The sequence below is a fragment of the Mycteria americana genome, chromosome 1 (genome assembly GCF_035582795.1).
Source record: "Mycteria americana isolate JAX WOST 10 ecotype Jacksonville Zoo and Gardens chromosome 1, USCA_MyAme_1.0, whole genome shotgun sequence".
In the NCBI taxonomy this organism is placed as follows: Eukaryota; Metazoa; Chordata; class Aves; order Ciconiiformes; family Ciconiidae; genus Mycteria; species Mycteria americana.
In genome coordinates, this window is record NC_134365.1 from 47,857,572 (window position 1) to 47,871,508 (window position 13,937).

The 13,937-nt window shown below is 36.9% G+C and overlaps 1 protein-coding gene across 4 annotated transcripts in view; it reads right to left on the minus strand.

Annotated features, from left to right (window-relative positions):
* Positions 1–5,933: 5,933 nt before the first annotated feature.
* MGAT4C (MGAT4 family member C) overlaps positions 5,934–13,937 on the minus strand; it is a 161,819-nt gene continuing 153,815 nt past the window's right edge. For 3 of the 4 annotated variants that reach the window (XM_075491640.1, XM_075491638.1, XM_075491639.1), the window contains 2 exons: positions 10,648–10,795; positions 5,934–8,768 (listed from right to left, as the gene is read on the minus strand). In XM_075491640.1, coding sequence (XP_075347755.1) covers positions 7,612–8,768; positions 10,648–10,795 — 1,305 coding nt within the window. In that variant the 3' untranslated portion in view covers positions 5,934–7,611. The remainder of the gene's footprint in view (positions 8,769–10,647; positions 10,796–13,937) is intronic. The other variant, XM_075491641.1, reaches the window with a different exon arrangement.

Below are 13,937 nucleotides of genomic sequence, written 5' to 3' on the forward strand. Positions count from 1 at the left end.
TAAGCCCTTGTTCTAGATTGTTTATGCTAAAGCTATTGAAAAGAACGCATACATTTCCTCAGTTTAAAAGAGAAAAAAATAAGCTTTCAAATAGAACAGGACAAGAAAAATATTTTATCAATAGTTTATGGTCAAGGTAAATGTATTAATTATAATCAATATTCAGGAAAAGTAACATCTGTTTACAAAATACATGCAACAGCTTGGCAAGAGATATTACCCAAGAGATTATATTGTATGGAATTGGCTTAGTATCAGAAGAAAGAGTGATTAACTGTAGAAAAGTTAATGTCCAAATTATTTCTGACACACTGCTTTGATCAAAAAATGGTTTCTCTCCTTAGCCAGAGAGCTTACAGTCTTTGGTGCAGAAGGCAGCTCTAGATGTGGTTTTTTGCAACTTTTTTATTGATGCACTTATGCACACACTGCACACACTTACTTACCTAAAAAGCCTTACCTGACTTTTTGTTTGTTTGTTTTTGTGTGCAGAGCAGTTAACACAAACATACTTGAACAAACATTTTATTGCCTTTGAGGGAATATACTGCATATCTCATTTTGAATGCTTAAAAAAAAATGGACCTTTGAAAGAATTTGCTGTCTGTGTTGTGTCATTTATTCCCCAAATATAAGAGTTTCTGCATAAACTAAAACTACCCCTTTCCAAAAGAAAAATATAAGTGTGCAGGTGGGAGTGAATTGAGGTATCAGGATGAAAGGAGACCTCATGTTGATTTTAACATACAATTTTGAGGGAGAGAAGGGAGGAAACATACAGAAGAAATTGCATCTTTGAAAGGTAGCAGACAACCGCTATAGAGAAGACCTGTTCGGGGCTTTTTTTTCTTCCTTGAAAGACCCTATTCAGCTCTATGGAGGAGAGAAACCTGGCTCCGTTTGCAAATGCAAAAACCGACTGCTGCCAGGAACCATTTGCAGGAGTGATTAACAAAACCAGTTTGCTTTACAAGATTTTCACGAAGGTAGAAAGGTATGCATATAATTTTGACACAATCAAATAGTGCACCCTTAAGAGTTATATGGAAAAAAAAATTAGCACTTCTCCCTTAAAAACGTGTCTCATTATAGCATGCTTATTGTCTTCTCAGCAGATGTGGCATTTAAATATAGTGAAAAATGACCAAATGAAGGAAGTAATTCTGAGAAACAAATGACAGGAACAGTCCCACTTTCCTGAATGGAGGTGAAAGGGGTTTGGCAATATTTACCCAAGATGATGTTCACTTATTCAGTACTGAAATTAAAGAGAGAGGGAGGGAATGCCTGTGTGTGCTGGTAAAAGTGTAACATGAAATTAGAATAGACTCTAAAGCTGCAGATGAACTGAAATCTCCCAAGTGGCATCAGCGCAAAGGACTGAAAGTCCGTTTCAGTAGCAGCAAATGGTATAAGGGTTTAATTTAAGCCTTAAGACCTCTGCTGTTAGTGGTGCAAGGTATACTAAGGAGAAAAAGCCAGAACATTTTGAATTGCAGCTCTAGACTGCAGGAACTCTAAATCCAGGTTATCAGAACAAGGTGAACGTACATTTGAGAAAGCAAATATACAATAACCCGTTGTCAAATTTCCTTTAAAGTATGCTTTTTCCTCTTGGGTTATATGTACTTTTGGCCCAAGTTAAACAAATGAAAATGTGGTATCTACAGTTAAAAGAAAACTGAATAGTACCGTGGTTAAAGAGAAGGGCATTAAGCCAAAAGGTCTTTTCATATCTTACATTTATTTCCAAAAATATTACAGGTACTGTAGCAAGGATAATAAGTGCTCCTTGTTACATTTCCACCCTCACTCTGGTAGACATAAGTATTCCAATGCTGCAGTACAGCAGGCTGGACAGACGGCCAATATTGTTCTTTGTGTACCACATCAGTGTGCATGCCCAAGGCAATGCTTTTGAAAGCTGAATCTATTATTTTCATTGAGACAGCAAAAAAGAGCAGTTCTAGGGGCCATCACGGGCTCCCTTTTGCTGTAAAAGGGTTAATACAATGATGATACTCTGACAAACAACCACCTTTAAATAACATTAGTTTAAGTGCAATCATACAGCAGAAATATGCACACATAGTATTTATTTAACCTTTTCTTGCCATCATAGTACTTTCATCTCTTCTACTCAAATTGCTCAGGATAGATGAAACCTGATCACAAAGAAACCTTTGAACCTGGTTTTAAAAATGAAAAGTTGGTCTTTTGCATAGCAGTTATTTTTTTCTTGGTAATGTCTTTTTTAATGCATTTGCTTGATGCATTTATCTAGGAAGAAAACCCACTCTAATAACACCAAGGGAGAGCCCAAGAAACTGAACACTGTGTTTGTGCTGGTTTTCAAAAAATAATACAGGTCTGTTAAGAAAAGGGAACATTTCATAAAGTACAAACACAGTATCTTTGAGACTGAGAATTCACAGCCTGAGATTTCCATGGCTGCCAGTCAGGTTTTCCTGAATTGGCAAAAGCAAAACCGATGTTAATGAGTAAATAGCAAGAAAGAGGGAAGGCAGCTATTTAACCAGCTGAACAGAGGAAGTGAGCATCAGCTTTTGATGTTCGGCTTTACTCATTAAATGTGAAACTCTTACATAAGCCCAGCAAAGGGCTGGCAAAGGGTTTAATTGGCAATATAACCCTACTCAAAGTACTTTCAAGTTCTACGTGGAATTTTAAGAGCATTTTTACAACTGTCAGGACAAAGTGGAATTTTATTTGAGAATTTGTAGGAGGAAGTATGACAGTTGAAAAACACCTAGAAATGTGGCTGAAAAATAGCCTTTTATCTGCCCAGATGCCAATTCAATTTTATGCCAATTTAACAACAAAGTACTATTATGGAAATGTCATTGTAATTAATCTTTCTCTGTACTTAATTTCATCCTTAAACTAACATGTCATTAATAATGCTTTAGATTCAAAGTTGAGATTCATATTCCTGATTTTAAAGCTGAACAAATTCTTTTCATTGAAATTGCAAGATAGTATTTATGAGGAAAATACTCAGCATCCCTGCTGTGAAGAGTGGTGCTGCTGATAGGAAATTATCTGTAAAGGTTTATATGTATCATACGTTTTTATCTAGATTTATATGTATTATATGTAATCATGCAAAAGAAACAGATCTGTACCTCTAATTATCTAGGAAATGAATGTTCAGGCCAAACCACTTGCATAGCCTCCCACCCTAGTCAGTAGAGAGAAACAGGTCTTAGACAGCCATTGTATGCTGAGATGAGTCTGGACGTGTTCCTCTTTCTCTCCATCTACAGCAGAAGCAGCAATCTAGCCTTAGTCTATGTGCCTGACTGTGCTGGTAAAGGGCATGAATGCCTAGGTGACACAGAATGTATTTGCTGTGACAAAACTAGTAAAAGAGGCAAGAACTTGGAAAATGCCATCTGGAGGTACCAAACCACATCTGTTTGGAGACTATTATAATTTCAGCCTTCCAGGATGGCTAAAACTAAAATGGAAAAGATAATACAAATATTTGTTTATATATAAAAAATAATTATTTTACAAAATCAACACTTTCAGTCTTTTATGATATATAAGTCAATCCTGCTTCTCCTAAAGGGAGTAGAAATTTTGTAGTTTTCATCTCCAAGGACTAAGGAGAAAAGAACAAGGATTAAGCTCCTTCTTTTACTTTATCTGAAAAGCTGATGGAGTGGTGGAGACACTTCAATACATTTGTCTTTGTGTATAGAATATGACATTGAAATAACTTAATTTGTTTTCATTACAATACATCTGTATTTTCCACCTGTGTTTTGCAAAACATTATAGTGTACCATTTGAGGATACGACACTGCTTGAGCTCATGACACATGATCTGCATTACTACTCATAATTTAGTACTTATTGAAATGTAGCCTAACAGAACTGCAAATTTAACATGAGAGTAGTAAGAACTATCATTTCCATCAGAATCTCTGAAATCCTTCACAATGAAAGCTGATTACATCTGCATTTTTTAAGATGGTTAACCATGGGTTTTTTTCCTTTAATAGTTTTCCAAGATGAAATATTTTCTAAGGTGTTATCGTTTGCTGGTTTTTTAACTTTTAATAATTCAATAATGAACAAGTTCCTGATTTCCCTTTATAAAGGCAAAAACATTAGTGTCTAACACAAGAGAATACTGAGCAGAGAGTAAAATAGAGCATCATGTTAGAACATTGATCTAAAAATAGCACATTCATATAGCACCTTAGTGAATTATCTTTATTGTGGTACATATAGTAAATATGCTAAAACTGTTTTGCCTGAAAATTACTGTCTTCTTGGTTTGTTTATTCTGCACTAAACTAAGGGCTCAGTTCTTTTTTTAATTCACAGTGAGTAGTATTTTACTTCCCAAGAGTTCCCTATGTCAGAGAGATTACACTATGTGAAGAAAGGTAGAAGACAAACTGGCTTTTAGTTAAGAAAAGAAAAAAAGGCCCAGGGACATTATACAATGAGGAATCCCAAACAGCGCCAATAGGAAAAATACATGTATGTTAGTGAAGAATAGATCCATCAGTGTGCAGACCACAGTATAATTTTTTCAGTATTGGCATTTCAGTATGAAAATACTGATATTCAGTCCACAAATGAACACAAGAAATGCACACCAACAGAACTAACCGTATACGCCAATGAACAGAGCTTTGTGACACTGCTAATCTTTCACTTCACCAGTGAAAAAAAGAAAATCCAAATTTGGGGAAGTATTAGTGAACATATACACCTCTGATTAAGTATTTCCCTTTCAGAAGTCATTCACTTGTCTTAGCACATGAAGAAAAAAACCTATCTTCAAATACTTCTTTTTGAAATCCATCTGAAAACCAGTTATCATTAATTTTATGGCTTTTTTTGTTTCTTAAAAATTTGGCAACCATTTTCCTGTGAATGAGATGAGATGGATAAAACATGTATTCTGTGAAGGAGGAGCTGGGACCCATGCACTAAGGCGAGTGCTCAAAACACTAGCTAACAGAACTGTTCTTTTCTCTCCTGGAATAAATGTATCTTTAATTATTTTTTCCAAATCAACTCAAATTTAACAGGAAGAGTAGTGCATGCCTCTCATACCCAGCACATACCACTATCCACACCCAAGGAAAGCTTCCTTTGAGGGCATTCACATTGGCAATTGTGGGTTTAGCTTCCTTTGAGGGCATTCACATTAGCATTTGTGGGTTTCACCCTCTCAGACTGGTAACAGCCAGATGAGAGTTCTCACTGCTAAGCCGTGATATGGAAGATGAGACTCATTACTACTGTTGTTTTAAAGGAAAGAAGTTTTGTTCAGCTCTTAATTAAAAAATATCATTTAAATTACTTCAGGCCTATGTTGAGAACATTTAATTTGTATTACCCATTCACATTGTGCACTGTTTTGATTACAAGAACATTTTAAACCTTGGGATTGAGTATATTTTCCATTCTAATTTAGAAGATTGGTTTGGACATAATGCATTTCTGAATAAAAGTAAAGGTAATGTTCCTGGTTAACCTAGTTATGTTTGCTTTGGCATAATAGTTAATGATCAAGGAAAGGAAAAATAGAAGAATGACAGTTCATTAAAAAAATTGGTGTTGACTAATGACTAATTATCAACTAATTATTTGTTAATCATGGGAGATCACTGTTAAAAAGCAAGTCCTTCATAAGTATAAACATTTGAGATTAGCATGTATTTTTCATTTAAAAAAAAAGGCATTTTTTTCCTTTTCAGATTGAACATGTACACTGATTTTAATTTATTTTACTGAACATATGTACATGAAGAATAGAGATTTAGATGTGTATTAAGGAACAAAGAAGCAAAGACTTTCTTTGAGAAGAGGATGCTTTTCTGAATTATGTAGAAGCATATATCAGATTTATTTTAAAATTTACCTTACCTCTGTATAGGGGGATTTGCCAAACCTGGACTTGAATTATCAGGATTTATGAACCAGGAAAAGCAATTGCATTGCTGTTTTATGTAGATTTTGAATAATTTACCCTTCTGAAATAGCCATGTTAGGTTTTGATGTACTGAGTACAGTAGTTAGTTCACTCTTGGTCAGTGCAGGCATTCTTGAAATTTAATCCTTGCCTTCCAGGTTTAACTGAAACCCATACATGCAATTAGATGATAACCACAGTATTCATGAGATTGACAATACAGTGTTCATCTGTGTCACACTTGATACTCATGGATTTCTTAGTGTGTCTACTAAGAGAGTCTGGAGAATTTCTTAGAGGAAAAAAACCCATAGATTCTGCTAATCCAAATGTATGCATATAGTATAAATCATATAGCTATACAGCCTCCCTGTGTGATGCACTAAAAGCCCAGAGCTGACACTGAAGTTATGAGGACTGCGGGAACTTTTCTGCTTATTGGCTAAAGCCAGGCAAAATAAGCTCACAGGGAATAACCAGAGGCATTGGGAAGATGTCTACAAAACTACCATGATCAGGATTAGAAAACTGAAGAAAAAATAAAAACTAATTTAGAAACATAATAATTTTTCATTAAATCAAGATTCTTCATTTTGCATCTGCTCTATTGGCTAGAGATCATCCAGGAAAGACTGGTGATTACATTCATGTCCAATTGATTAACCTGGTACGCTTTACATTTGTATCATACATGGACTGGACATATAGGTATGGAAGGCATAATAGTCCTTGGAAAGCATGCTGCAGTATTCAGCTATGTGCGGATTTCTTATGGGGAGTTCTGTATATCGTGAAGGAACAGAAAATGTTGAAGCTGAGATCTGTTAAGATGTCTGCCTAAGAGAACAGTGTTGCCCTTGAGGTGCTTGGGTTTGATAGTGACATCTGTACTCAAGCAGAATGCTTGCTTACTATGAGGCATTTTGTTCGAGTAAGGAGAGTAAATTGGTCCCCTAAGTAATATAGAATCCAAGTAGTGCTCATTTCAGTGAAAGGACCCAGGAAAAAGAACAACGGATATTTGTTGAGACAGAATAACAGATGCAATTATCTATTTTTTATATGGTTGTCAAGTCAGATTTATAATTTTACATACATTCCCTTTTGAAAAGAAGTTGCAATGATCAGCCACACTATTTTCTTACAGTGCTCAGAATGAAACTGCCAGTTTCAGGACAGATTTCCTTGTCACAACTGCCTTTACAAGAAACACATCACCAACTATTGTACAAACGCATACTACCATAACATTTTAAATTTATATGTGCGTAAGGTGCAACCCAATTTCTTTTCACAACATACTGGTCATAGCTTTAAACCTTTTGGTAATTATAGGATGTTTTGTTTTGTTCTGTTTAGTCCAGCAGATCTCTCTTACAGATAAATTATAATAAAAAAGGGGTTCAAGATCTCAAGAGAGGTTTGAGAACTTTGCATTTCCTACAAAATTCAAAATATTCAACAAATAAGTGTTTGTATATTGCCTCTCCAAACTAGTAAAAAATAAATTGCTTTGCTTGTTTTGTGATTTCCCCAGATTTTCTGTGTCTCTAGTAAAGAGTTGGAAATAAGTCAGTTTTTCTGGGGAGTGGCACCAGTTGGGACTCAGATGAATGTATGCACTCTGTACCTTCTCAAGTGGCTTTGCTTTATTGATTTGGTGTTTGTGAAGTCCAAACACTAATGCTCCTAATGATCAGCCATTCTTTTTGACTTTTGGTAACAAGTATTCTCATGCAGTTAATATCAAACAGAACTTTGTGCTCTACATCTGTTATTTCAAAATTCCCATTTTTGAATTCCCCTAGTCTCAAGTAAGTAGTACATTGTCTCCCTTTTTTACTCCCTACAATCTTTTCTCCTACTTCCAGGGCCCCGTGATGCAAAATGTCATTTTGCCGGTCTTCAGTTCCAGTGACGACTTTAATTTTACTGATTTTAATGGGCTTTTCAAATACAATCCCGTAGAAGTCTCCAGTAGAAGGAGCTTTGCCCCAGAAGTACTCATCAATGCTGCTGTAAGCCTTGCTTGCCTCATAATTTTCAAATACATTCATGTTGGTGTGCAAGTTTGCAGGTGGGTTGTCAGGGATATCAAATGATTCCTCTTCAAAATCATCATCCTTTAGCTTGTTTTCAGCTCCTTTGTAAGATGAGTAGTATCCCATGTGCTGGAACAGAGATGGCTTAAAACGTATCACTTCCTTTTGAGCTAACAGGCCACGAAAGTGGATGAGCAGCCAATCGCAAGGCATTTCCTGGTAAAACATCAACAAAAAATGGGCCAGGCGTGGGAGGTCATGGGAATGGTAAAGCTTTCCAATGTACCCCAGTTTGGAGAATTCCAAAGTCACCCAGTAGGATCCTTCTCGTGAGGTAATTACTTTCTTAACAGCAGTCAAAAAATTCTTTGAGCAGCGAACGTCATCTTCTAGCATCACATAATATTCAGAAAGATTAGCACAAAAGTTAAGAAGGAAAGCATAATCTACATTTTGTTTGGATCGAAACTTCACACGGTCCTCTGGGTCATTGTAATTTCTCTTGAGGCCATCCAGTACAGGATAATACTCCTCAGGGACATGAATAACTATTAATCTGCCAGCAATTATGTGATGTGCAAATTTCTGTGAAATATCCTGGACCATCCCTTCACACCAGGCTGAGTCAAAATCTGCCAGCTGCACTACCACTGCGATTTCTTTGAGTTCCTCATAACTTGACTGCTCAAATATGGACTTGATGGTCTCAAGCAAGTAGTTTCCCTTTTTCCGTTTCACAGAGGATAGCCCAATTGTAAGATACCCTGTACAAAAGACAATTCAAAGAAAAACTGAGTATCTGACATTGGAAACCATTTCGCCAGAAAGCTATCCTCCAGAGCTGTGCTCATATTAAATAAATCTTTTGAATGGTGAAGTTGGAGAAATTTGGTGTGTGAACTTATTAAGCTGCATGCAACAAAGGACGTTTATTGCCTTTTCGTGAAAGAAGAATTGCACTGCAAGCAAATAGACATATGGAGACTATTGCATTAAATATTCACTTGTTAACTGCAAGAAATGGCATGTAGTGGACAAAAGCCAAAGCAATGTGCACATATATGCCTGGTAGAGGAAACCACGTAGACAATGATAGGGCTGTAAAATCTGCTAAAAGAAAGGGGATTATGAGATAAGTTTCACACAGTATCTTTAAAGCAAGGAACTTTGAAATGCAGCACAAAAACGTGAGCTATAGATTAATTGCAAAACTTTTATCATTTTAAGCACTCTACAAGACTAGTTACACTTATGCATAACTTTACAGTTTCATGAATGTTGCATGGATAATTTCTTTCTGCGTGTTCATTTTTAACTGAATTTATCCAATTTTTCTTTGCTAGTAGTTCTTCTAACCCTCTTTCAGGACTCATTGAGAATTTTACAGGGAACATATTTAGATTTTTTTTTTAAAGTAAAATTAAAGTAGAACAGAACTTACTACTGCATACCTGTGTTTGTATAAATAATTTTTAATGCTGTTACATCTTTCTAGGGGGAGATGCATCTTAATTATAAGGGAAGAATTTTCATCTCTGCTGTTTTGGCGTCACTGCCATTGCATTTTTACCAGTAGTCCAAATAATTATTTTTCAGATATTTGCTAATATATCTCCATTTTTCTAACTTCTGATGTAAAAAATGTTAAGACTTTATAATTGACAGGGTGTACTTTAGTTGAACCTACCCCAACTTTCTTAAAATATTGTGGTTTGTAAAAGACTGCTCTGATAAAGTGATTCAGGTTTTCCCTCGAGGCTTAAGTCTGCTCAAAATGCAGTTGCACAGTGAAGTACAACCCCCAGAAGTCATTCACTCTGCCTACACAGCCCCAAATTTCTCAAATTCAATTTGAACAAACTTTACTTTATAGCTTTCTATGAAGATCAACAACTCACAGATGATTTTCTTTTACCATCTGTGCTTGGACTTCTGAGCCTTGTTTATGTTTGTGAAATGATTGATTTGGAACCCAAAGGACACCTGTCTAAAAGCTAGGTATGGCCATATTTCACTTCAATATGAAAGTCTTGAACCCTTCCTGAAGTCAGAATAACTAGATAGTCCATCTGCATATGGCTGCAAGAAGAATCCTCCTTTACTGTCCCCATAATAGCACAATTCACCTCCCTTGTTATCACAGCTAAAGGAACAAGGAGATCCATTCACAGCTGCTGGACTGGCAGAACAGGGAATCTGATGGGTGTATCTACGTGATCCCAAGCATACCTTAGATTGGAGTTACCAGTTATGCAGACAGAGGCTGACAGTATGGTCTCAGAGGGTGGGTACAGAGCACCACCAGCATGTGCCTTGCTCCTGCTTCCTGAATCATCTCCCTCTGGCCTGGGGGGAGATCCACAAAAATATGCTTGTATAGACCATCCAGGGGCTGCCTGCAGGACGACTACAAGTCAGGCATTTGGTCAGAAGGTAACCAGGCTGTGGGGCAGTCACTGCTAGGGCTGAACTGGCAGCTGCCCAGGCACTGCCTACGCAGAGACAAATAGCTGTCTCACTAACTCTCTGAGATTGTCACTGCTTAACTCAGACCATCCTGCCTAGAAATACCACAGGGACTATATGGATTTCACCCATTTTTAAATTACCTCATTTCATAACATTCAGATTGCAGTTACTTACTTTTCCTTGGCAAAGGCGTGCCAGCTAGGTAGCGATAGGAAATGTTTATAGATCCTGAGAAATTAGACAAATCTTTAAAAGTGTGAACATAGCGCTCTGGGTTGAGCTGGTGCGTGGCTGTTTCTCTGATTAATTGCTTGTCCCCTTCCTATTAGTGAGAAAACAAAAAGAATAGGATAGGGAGAGAGACAGACAGAAACACATTTGTGAATGCCAGCCAGAGAGGAAACACGGACAGGCAGGTTTCCAAGAATAACATTTTTCAGTGTCAGCTTTCATGAAAGCATGTAGATGTCACCTCATTTTTTAAAAGCCCATTACTGAATATCATACATTTTTGGCTACAGAAAATCTACCATAACCCTTCAGATTACGGTAACAGGAAAAGAAGAAAAAATATTTTGGACAAAAATCTGGAGAGGTTGCAAACACTAAATTATTACCAAAAAATGCTGTGGTATTCAGAATAAGGATAAGAAAGCATCAGTCAGGAACAGATGTGATAATTTTCATCGATGGTGAAGTAGGGGAGATTTTTTGAAAATGTTTTCAGTGATTAAAAAAAACACCAAAACTGTTGCAAAGGAAAGATGAAACTAGATCCTGGCATCTGGCTCATTTTGCCACTTTTCTGAGTAGCTCCAACTCAGATTTGTGATAAGTCGAAATGCATGTGATCATCCAGACAGCCAAAGCTTTCTCTGGATTTAGTGAGCACTGATGGTATAGAACAAAGGCAAATTTATTACCATGCCTCCTCTTCCTGCCTCCTTCTGTCTTTTTCTTCCAAGAGGCTTCTTGAGCCATAGTAAAGTCACACAAGGGAAGAAGTGGCTTCATCAGCAGTGCCCTATCCATAAGCTCAGTTGGGTCTCAGGGAAAATCTGTTCCTCAGTCCTTAAGAAAAGGGAAACTATCTAACAGGTTGTAGTGTCACAAGACTGAATTTAAAGGTAGGAATGCTTATTTAATTTACACTGCTTGATTCTAGTCTGTTGACAGGCCAGTGTATGAATGAGTTCATTTCTTCTGATACATATAGCCTGTTAACGCACTAAAAACTTCCTGATCTGTCATTAAATGGGAGCATTGTGCAGCAATAATACTGCTGCTAACTACAACAACCACAGAAACAGCACTTATATTTAATGGTATAAATATTAAAAAATGTGTCAAAGATATATTTTATAGCACAAAGAAATATTTCTGTAAACTGATCCTCGGTTCTTTTTAAGTTCATTATTTTTCTTTCATAGAAGTAGTAAATAATCCACTTCTGAGCTTAGTAAAGATCTTTGGTGGACATCCAGGGGCATCTACCTGCACTGTTATGCTCTCTTGATCTGCAATGTCTCTCTGGTAATTTCTTTCTAGTGCTGCTATGCTACTTTGCATTTGCTCATAAGTTATGAGAGGAAGGTTTATCGGATTCCAGATTAAAATGTAACTCAATGGGCTAGGAAGAGAATGCACCAAAACTTCAGGAGATATTCCATGAAAACTGTCAAATGGAAAAAAAAATGGTCTGGTCCAAAAACTTTATTTTTTTAAAACCAGCCTTTCTTTAATATCAGAACATTATGTGTCATTGGTTCAGAACGGAGCACCAAAATTCTTCGTTATATAAGAAGGTCTTGGAGTGGGAACCCATTCTGCTGAGGTTTTTGTACTTAAAAAGTTTCAAAATGTTTAGAAATAGAGAATGTCAGGACAAAATATTTTGATTTTAACAAGCAAAATATTTAAACTGACCACAAAAATTTTCCTTTTTTTTCTTTTCTCTTTAAGAAGTGCTTTTTATGGCTAACAATCTGTTTTTAAACTGCTGTTGTTTTCATTCCTGTGTTGAATGAAAAGCAAAACTGAAATATGGATTTTTCCAAAAATTTAAATTCTGGTTCTTCTACCTCTGACTACTATGCAGAGGTCAGTGAAGCTGAAGAGCTTGATTAGATTTCTTTAGCTGTCTTCTCTAATTTTTTCTATGATGGTTCTGGCTTTCATCTGTTAACTAACCTCTAACTTACTTCCAGTGTTTGCTGGAGCTTAGGAGGTTCCTGTGGGTGCCATGGGAAGAGGTGCCAGAAGCTGTCCATTCTTTATAGATATACTCTGCTCTGCTAAGGATGCTGTGTCAGCTACAATACTATTGTTTTCATAGTGCCCAAAATAATGATTAGTATTCATAGGAGAGTGCAGAAGGCATGCTTCACTTGCAGTTCACTTACAACTCAGAATATGTATATAAAAAACACTGCAAATCATACTGATATTGTGATCTAGGTTATATTAATTCAGTATGTCTTCAAAATGTTTGATCAGATGTAGTACACATGCTGCAGAAGAAGCATCTTAAACTGCTCTGCTGACACACATGCATCAGCACTGTATACCCTCTATCGAACATACTTAAGCAATTTTCCCAGGTGGGCTCTTACTTTCCATTTCCACAGCAAATGCCATGCATAAAACAGTGAAGGGATTCTTCGGACATAAGAGAGTCTCTGAGCAAAAAGGGAAAGTTCTCCTCTCCCTTCTTAAGATTTGCCACAAAGTGAGATCACTTTGTCATTCTAACTTGCTGAAAAAGGCCACTCATCTCATCTTACGTCTGGTGAAAGAGGTGCCAGTGCCACATCTCCTTGCACAGCCTGCTCTCTGAGACTGAGAAGAGAAACTCAGGGTCAATTGCACCCTTCCTCTATCAGTTACCTTCAGGAGATATTCCAGCAGGAGACGCCCTACAATTAGAAAGTCAGAGGGCCTTTGGGACTCTGAGGACTTTCAGATTCCTGTTCCCTGAGGGGAACTGTTTAGCCTGCTGTCCTTGAAAGCTATTCCCCAGTGTATCTCTCCTCACCGCCAACACTGAAACTGCTTATCTTTTACTGCAGCAGAGAAAACACACCAGACAAGTTAACGGAGCTGTCAGACATGGTCAGGAAAGTTGAAAATAAAAATAAATAAATAAACTAAAAAGTCAACAGCCTAACACATTTGAAAAATACTTGATGGACCATAAAAGTATCAAGAGATCTGGGAGAACTGTCAGGAGACTTGGCAAGAGACTTGGCTGGGAGCTACATGGATGCAAACATGCCAGAACTGTGATGAGAGAAGCAATGAAAGAGAGTGGATTTCTAAAAAGGGGAAAAAAAGAGCAAATTAAGAATAAGACATGGAGCCATCTGGGGAGCTGGCAAATAGGACAGGAAAAGATTTCAAAAACAAACGAAGAGGAACACCATTAGCAGTGATAAGAAAAGCACTTTCAGAAACATCTGGGGGAC